General features: G+C 33.7%; 1 protein-coding gene across 1 annotated transcript in view; it reads right to left on the bottom strand.

The window, feature by feature from the left end:
- Nucleotides 1-8,735, bottom strand: part of LOC140441458 (trypsin-1-like) — a 55,983-nt gene continuing 47,248 nt past the window's right edge. The window contains exons 4-6 of the mRNA XM_072532193.1: nucleotides 7,372-7,475; nucleotides 2,576-2,999; nucleotides 1-318 (exon numbers count right to left, since the gene is read on the bottom strand). Coding sequence (XP_072388294.1) covers nucleotides 139-318; nucleotides 2,576-2,999; nucleotides 7,372-7,475 — 708 coding nt within the window. The 3' untranslated portion in view covers nucleotides 1-138. The remainder of the gene's footprint in view (nucleotides 319-2,575; nucleotides 3,000-7,371; nucleotides 7,476-8,735) is intronic.

The raw sequence follows: 8,735 nt of genomic DNA, 5'->3' as shown, positions 1-8,735 counted from the left end.
TTATAAAAACTTATATCTATATTACGTATATACAACAGTCAATGCAAAAATCATTCCTTGGGTAGTTGTCCCTGTTTACTTTAAACTCAATTGATATCTTATAAAAAATATACTTAATGACTAAAAATCAGTCTGCTGCTATGACCATACATTGTCTTCTATCCACTTTATGTAATAAGAGACTCTTGTGTAAACTCCCGGCTGATTTAATCCAATGCCACAAGCAACACCAAACGAAGTAACTCCTATAATATTATACATACACTTCACATCTTTTGTATCTTCATGAACAATTTGAAGAGGGCCGCCAGAATCACCCTAAAACAATATATTGTTATGTTTCATTTTATCAATCAAAGATAGAATAATATTGTATTTTGTTATAGAACGCGGGCACATAAATTTACAACGCCCTGTATATCGATTTGTAAATATTTGTTATAAGTTAGTTTTAAGCAGTGGGTTTATCCATAATGAGTTTTATCCTGTAGGACTGAAAAACATTAGCAAATGCTTAAATGTGAATAGACAATATTTGTTTCACGGTATTTGTAGATATTATATTTTAAAAGCCTTTTGTTTTGTTTCGCTGTAAAGGCAAAAGCCACCAGGTAGTTTTTGTATTGAGAAAGTATAAGATAAAACCGTTATCATTTTCAAAGAAATTTGTTTAGAAGCGATGCTTGGGTTTTTCTGATGTACAATGAGGGGCGGGATATAGTAATTTTCTGATTGGTTAGCGAGTTTAGAATAGGGATGATAGAGAGTGAATGTTTGAATGTGAAGTTTGGATTAGAAAAGAATTATTATGTGATGGGCATGGACTAGAAAAGTGTAACATATTATTTCTTAGAGTTTGGTTGATCTTCTGCTTATATATTCTATTGAGTTTCTTTGACTAATTCATCTAACCCTAGAGTACCCTGACTCCAAGAAAATCCTGCACAGAAAGCGGCTCAAACAAGACAACATATAAGCGGAAACCAAATTTAAAATTAATAAGAACTTAAGGAAAGTCAAAGCAAATATAATAAAAGACTAACTATTGACCAAAAATGGGAAAAAATTCAACATGCCCTTAAGTAGGTTGGAAAAGAAACCTTCAAACCACTTGGAGAAGAAAAATAAATCCTTGGATTACAGTAGAAATTCTTGAATTTATGGAAGAACGAAAAAACATATTGCAAAAGACCTAAATATAAATACAGAGAAATTCAGAGAAATACCAGAAGGAAAAATCGGGAGGCAAAAGAGAGGTAGCTCTTCGACAGATAAAGGAAAAAGAAGATCTGCATAAAAAGTATGATAGTTTTAATGTACATAAAAATATCAAAGAAATAATAGGTTCTATAAAAATCACAAGAATGAATATCCTTAAAATGATAATAGAGAGTAAAAGAATGTGAATGAGAGATTGTGTCACTGAAACAATTAGATCCAAAAACTATTTAATGATGAAAGATAAAATTAGCGGACCACTAATATTACGGGAAGAAGTCATCTATGCCATCAAAAACATAAAACGCGACAAAGCTACTGGACCAGATGATGTGCCCATCGAATTATGAAAACTCATTAATGAAAATGTTATTAATGTAATGGTTAAACCCTGTACTCTAGTCACAATCAGACTGCTACAATCTGGCTGTTGGTTAATTTGATTGGACATATTTTCATAGAATTCTAGTCTTCGGTCGCGTTACCATGTAAAATTCGGTGCAAAAATTTAAATTTTTATGAATGAAATTTGTTTTTATCAACACTCGATGTACCTACTGGTCTTTGACTAATTCCACAGATAAACGCAACATGGACAGTAAAAGACAAAAGGTTTATTACAATTTTTAAGTTATATCAATTGCTTTGTCATCAATAATTGTTGCTCGACCAGAGCGTTTGTCATCTTGAACACTACCTGTTTCTTTAAACTTCCGAAGAAGCATTCTTAAATAAGTCCTCGATATAGGGCAATTGAGTACTTCTTATTAAATAGACTTTCTGCTGCATGGAAATTGTTTCTACATTCACCAATTATTAAGACAGCTGCTAGTTTGGATTCAGTGGCAGCGTACCATTCTGCGTATGTAAACATTTCAAAGTCTCGTTAAAAATTAACTAAACTTAATATTCAAGGTATAAACTCTTTTGCAAAAAACTTTTTGAGAAATAACAAGAGGCGGATATTAAAATCTTTATTACATTATTCATCAAAATCAGCTTAACCCCAAACAAAATTAGTAAGATTAAATAGTTATTTTTAACACATTTTACACGAGATATAACTTGCCATAAGATCTCATTTAAAATTATCGGTCACAGTAGTTCTGTAACGTCATCTATAACTATTACGTCACTTGTTATGACTAGTTGAGAATACTACGTCCGTTTATTTCCTCACTCCAAATTTTACTACTATAAGTATAACCGTTCAAAAGATACGAGGAAGAAGGGGACTTTTGGCTAGCAGTGTATAATATTTACAAGATAGTGTTATAACCAGTAAGCAAGCAGAATTGCTTAAAGAGAAGAAGTAAAATAATAAGAAAGTGTTAGTACTGTCCTTCTTATTACTTACCTGACAGGTGTCTTTCCTATCCTCTGAAGATCCTGCGCAAATCATAAAATCTTCAATAATTCCATTAGGCAGCTCCGTGTTAGCTGAATTTATAATTCTCCTATAAGTATTGTTACATTGTGCCGTTGTAAAATACTCCAAAATAACTTTCTGTAAATCTTCGCTTCCTTCTCCAGCGAATTCAGTTAAACCCCAACCTGTAGCTACAGCGTGTTTCACAGGGAATTCTTTTTTAGTGTAAAGACATGCTGGACGTAGAAAAGTGTTAAAATCAAAATTTCTGTCAACTTTTAAAAGAGCTATATCATGATATTTTTCAAAGGTGTAACTGGGGTGTTTTATTAGCTTAATGATATTTCTGACTTGAATGTGATGTGTGTCTGATTGGTTTGCAAGACCTCCCCTGGCAAATTTGGCATCTCCTCTAAAAATTAAAGAGGTAAATAATAATAATAATAATAAGAGTAAATAAAGTATAATTAAATTTATTTTTACCCAGTGGGCAAAGTAGTCCCCTTTTTTGAGCAGGGAAACAGTATGCTCCCTTTAGGTGAAATCTCATAACATTGATCTTGTGTCATTACTTTTATAAATATAATTATAATTGTCGTCTAATTTTAAGTTTTTTAAACCTCTTTCATTTCCTGTTTTAGCACTCGAACGAATAAGTTATGTGGCAAGTACAATTAAAATCCAGTTTACCTTATCAGTCATAATTAGTGCTTAATTTCCATTTATTACTGTGTAAAAGTGATTTCTGGACAAGTTTTGTTTGTATTGTTTTATTTATATTATTAAATTATTATAAATTTATACTTAGTTTATATAAACTGCATAACAGAGACTGGTTTCACCGATCTGCTGGTTCTTGCTGGCCATCGAACTCAATGGCTTTAAATACAATTCAGATGGCAAAACCAGTTAAAGAAGAGTTATAACATGAGGTTATTATCTGTGTCTACATGAGTACAAATATAAACAATACCTCTACAGTGGCTATCTGACCCCCAGGCTTTTCCTCCACCCCTCCTCATCGTGTGACTTACGTGAGGAGGCTTATGATCTGAAAGTTACTTAGGGGTGCCCTGGGACAGGACAGACACCCTCTGTTTTTAATGACTGTGGTTAGGCCACCTAACTGTAGGGGTAGCACACATATCGGCTTTTCTTCCTATTTACTTTACTGACTCTATTGAAGTTACTTTAATTTGACATCGGGACTTAATGTCCCTAAAGAAAAGAAAAAGCGTATGCTTCGAACAGAGAGCCACCAGCCTGGGCTGATGACTCTCTGTCCGAAAAATGTGTGTGCTCGTTCACTCAGCCGCCGAATTGGCAAAAATAAATTTGTTCTCATGCCGCACATGACCTCGGTGCTCGGATTTCGCGTTAAGATCTGCAAACGATCTGCCTGAGGGGCCTATGCCTAAGCGGCTTGTTATAAAAGGTCTGACAGACCTTTTATAACTATATAACTATTTAGTTATGTTAGAAACAGTATTCGCTTGATGTTCTCGGTTTGATAGGATTTGGTTTTAATTTACACAGTGAGCGGATTTTTTTTTGGTTTTTTTTATACTTAAACTACTACTAAATCTACCTCAATTATGGAGTGTGCATTCTCAAGTGTATACTGCTCTCACACATCCCGTGTATATGTTTTTTTGGGTTTTATTTTTTTGTCTAATCTAAACTACTACTAAGTGTGCTTGTGTTGGGGTGTGCATTCCTAGGTGTATATTGCCCTCACACACCCCGGTGTATATTGTTCTTATATACTATCGTTTTAGTTATGCCAGGCTGCGGCTGAATTGCTACAACCATCCAAACTCATCCAGCCAACCATCTCTTGATTGGTTGCAGCAATTCTGCCTCATTTTTTTTGTTCTCACTGTCTAAATGTTCTCTTTTAACTGCTCTGTGGCTATCTCATTTCTTCATCTATTCTTCTTCCCTATATCCAGTAAGTTGTTGTTTCGGCCATCTATGCACCGTTCTTGTGTTTACATTGTAATCTGTCAACTCTCTAAGTATTCTATTGGGGTGATTTCTGAGTCCATTAAAAATGTCGCGTGCTCTTTCGTCCACTGTCCTTAGTATCCTTTTCTGACCAGAGTCTCTGAATAGGTATCTCAATGGGACATGTTTAGGTACATTTAGGGCTTCTCTGATCATACAGTTTTGGGCTGTTTGGATCTTTTTTCTGTTGCTCTTGCATGTATGTCCCCATGCGGCAGATGAATATGTTAGTAAAGGTGGTATTATGCTGTTAGCTTCTCTCATTTTTGTTTTAAAACGAAGTTTGCTCTTTCTGCCTATTAGCGAAGAGAGTTGACTTCTTTAGTCACCATCTCTGGAATCTATTCAGAGCACTTTGCAGGTGGCTGGCAGCTAGGTTAGGATCTCTACTGCTACCTGCTATGGCTGTGTCGTCCGCATACAGACTAACCAGTGTTCTGGGATCTGTTGGAGTATCAGCTGTGTAAATAGTGTATAAGTACGGCGATAGCACCGCTCCCTGAGGCACATCAGCTTCCAGGGCTCCGAGCTTGGATAGGGTTGGTCCTATTCAAACTCTGAACCTTCTGTTAGCTAGGTATGATGCAAGGAGACATGTCATCGCCTGACTGTACCCTAGGTTGCTCATTTTATAGAGCAGATACTCTATCAAAAGCTTTACTCACGTCGAGGAACGCCGTTGCTGTATACAACTTTTAGTTAAAGCCTTTGGTGATGAATTCTGTCAGCCTTAGAACCTGCAGTTCGCAGGAGTGTTCGGTCCTAAATCCGAATTGAGCCTCTGGAGTAGATCCCATAGCTTGTGATTCTTCATTGATTTTAGTTAGTATGACCCTTTCTGCTATTTTGCTTAATGATGATAGTAGGCTAATAGGTCTGTAGTTTTGTGGAAAAGTACCGTTTTTTCCCGGTTTTGCTATTATAATCACGTGAGCTTCATTCCATCTGTCCGGGAAGTATCTTAACTTTAGTATACTGTTTATGATATTTGTGATGTATACTATTGCTTTCGCCGGTAGGTTTTTGAGGGCTCTGTTTGTGATGTTGTCCGGATCTGGTGCTTTTTTCGCATTTGACATCTTTATTAAGCCCTTGATTTCTTCAGGGGAGGTGTGTACGAGTCCAATTCTTCCCTTTTTTCTTTTTTAGTCTTCTGGCTATGTTTTCTACTTGTTCTGTGAAGTCCATATCTTCGTAGGGGTGTTCGTTATTTCTGCAGGTGAAGAGTCTTGTTGTATTTTTTTTTATTTTAAAAATTATAAAAACAAAGTATTATACCTTTTTACAAAGGAAGTTTTTACTTTATTGTTGAAAATTTTTACTTCATTGTAAGTATTTAAAAAAAAACTAGTTTACGAAAAGGATCTTAACAAGCCACGGCAAAAGTAAAAAAGTAATTAGACAGTTTAATAAATTTTGATGTAGCCTTAAGCAATAAATATTATTAATTGAATTTTTAGTGTCTTTTATTTTCAATTATTTTAATTTACTTACAGTGAAAAGACTGTAAGTAAATTAAAATAATTGTAAATAAAAATTTAAAATAAAACATCACAATAGGTTCAGATTTGTTCGGGCATGTTAAGGGAGTAGGAGAGTAAGATTAAATAAGACCAAGGAGGGACGCTTAAATACGACATGTCGGTTACAAGGAATTGTAGTATGATGACACAAGATAGAAATTTATGGAGTATATAATTAAGGAAGCCAACGCACCACAGAGCCAAAGGCAAAGAAAATGATACTAATACTAATAAAAAGTATTTTGGAGCTTTAAAAATTTTTATTCTCATGAAATAGTTCTTAAATTATATACTAATATATGCAGTTGTCGTTAACGGTAAGAATAAAAGACTTGTGATGGTTCGTAGGGCATAAACCTGGATAGTTAGATACTATATCTTCGAAAGAGCAGTGAGATAATACATAAATGAAGTAGAAATATTTTAAAAAAGTGTACGAAGCCGTTAATAAACAAGAAGTGTTGTGAATAAATATTAACAATAACGTAGGTGTTATTTATAAAAAATTTACCTAGTAAGAGTGTTAAAGTCAATCAGCCTAAAATAATGGATTTGTATGGTATGGTATGATCCTATGGTCGGAGCGAGGGTCGGCGCCTCGTTATGAGCGCCCACTAAGGGTACGTATCTCGTATCCTCGCCTAGAGACAGTGAACGCTCGCATTTAAATTTATCGATTATCGATCGATAGGTAAAATAAATGCATTATTTTAAACGCGAGCGTTCACTGTCAGTGCTATGGTCTAGGCGAGGATACGATGCGATGGTTTCCGTTATTAGGCATTACTAAACTAACTTTACTCAGGTATCCCAGAATGCTGCCAACACCGAATAAGATTTAGTTTTACTGACTGAATAGTACTAAACAAGTTTAAAATGAGCTGGATAACAGATAAAGGCAGATATTTGTTGCGGACTGAGTTCATCATGGACTCTTTCTAGCAGTCTGAAGTAGTAGCAGTGACAATATTTAGTACATGACGCGTCACTTCTCACACCTTACAGACCTTTTAAAGGAATATGATTTTTAATAACATTGCACATAATAATAAATGCGTAAGTTCTACGCAATCATATATGTAGATGAGTGAAAATAACGACCACAATGTCTCGATCTACCTGTGATTAAAAGTGTGATCTTTCAACATTACTTCAATGACAAAAATACTATTTTGTGGTATAAAAAACAATTTAAGGCGAACTTTGAAAAATTTTTTCTAACCCGAACTACTGAACTAAGTTTTTTATACTTACTTGCCACCGCGCAAGCAATGGGCAGCAGTTAAAATGAAATTCTCACTAATTAATGTACCTCCACAGTCCCAACTTGTATCAGGAGAGCCATAACCAATTTGGATCTAAAATAAATATAGAGGGAATGTGAATTACTATGTAAACGTTATTTCGTGATGAAGAAATTAATAGTTTGTGCTCTTTAAAACAGCTATATATATATATATATATATATATATATATATATATATATATATATATATATATATATATATATATATATATATATATTATATTTGTTTATATCGACAGTCAATAATATCCAGTATTTCTTATATATCTATATATATATATATATATATATATATATATATATATATATATATATATATATATATATATATATATATATATTATTGTGATATTTAAAGTCTTGGTGCGCCAAGCAATAATTAGCTAATTAATTTTTTTGATTAATTAAAATTATTTAAATGATATGATTATGACTCTATCACAATTTTTAATTCTTTTATCTCAGGGTTAAATTCGTGCTTCAATATCTATGCTATTACATGTGAAAGGTAAGGTCCAGAGAATACCGGAATAATAAAAAACACATATGATCTAACACTATATATTGAAATAAAAATAATGAAATAATTCACACTCAAAAGTTTTCAATAAACAAATCTCATATAAGGATTCTCAAAATTTTGTTCTCCGTACGTGAACAATCAAAATTAATGGTACAAACAATATTAATTGAAAACTCAAAATCCCAAACTATTCTAACTCTCCTAATCAAAATATTTATATCCTTTCTAAATTAAGTGTAAAAATTGTGTTATCAATAAAAGAAAAAAACTGCAGAAAACAAAAATATCTCTCTCTGATGATGAGTGGTCCAAATCCTTGTTCCTTGTAGACTGTATTATCTCCCCTCAACCGCTCCCTATGTAATCAGCAATCTTACAACAGATTGTTGCAAGTATATCGTCCTTAATGATCTCCTTCAAAAGCAACAATCATTCAAATTATGATAGCCTTTCTCCTCTCGATAAACTGAATCTCTCGTTGGCCCGAGTGAAAAATTGACTCTTGGAATATCTTCTCTTTACGATAAACTGAATCTCTCGTTGGCCTGAACAATGACTCTTGGAATATAAGTAGGAAAATATGACTTACAATATTTTGCTGCTTCAGCTTCTGTCAGATACACTAACTCCACAAAAACTCACTAACATTCAACACTACTGCTTGCTACTTCTTGGGAACCACCAGAGAACAATCCCTGTTCGTCTTACAGACTTGGAAAACCAACTGATTATCTTTTCTCTCTCCTCAATCTCGCTAAACTTTTTCCTACATACTTATCCCACCTTTTT

The sequence above is a fragment of the Diabrotica undecimpunctata genome, chromosome 5 (assembly GCF_040954645.1).
Source record: "Diabrotica undecimpunctata isolate CICGRU chromosome 5, icDiaUnde3, whole genome shotgun sequence".
In the NCBI taxonomy this organism is placed as follows: domain Eukaryota; kingdom Metazoa; phylum Arthropoda; class Insecta; order Coleoptera; family Chrysomelidae; genus Diabrotica; species Diabrotica undecimpunctata.
The sequence above is the reverse complement of the archived record's forward strand: the minus strand, read 5'-3'. Positions and strand labels throughout refer to the sequence as shown.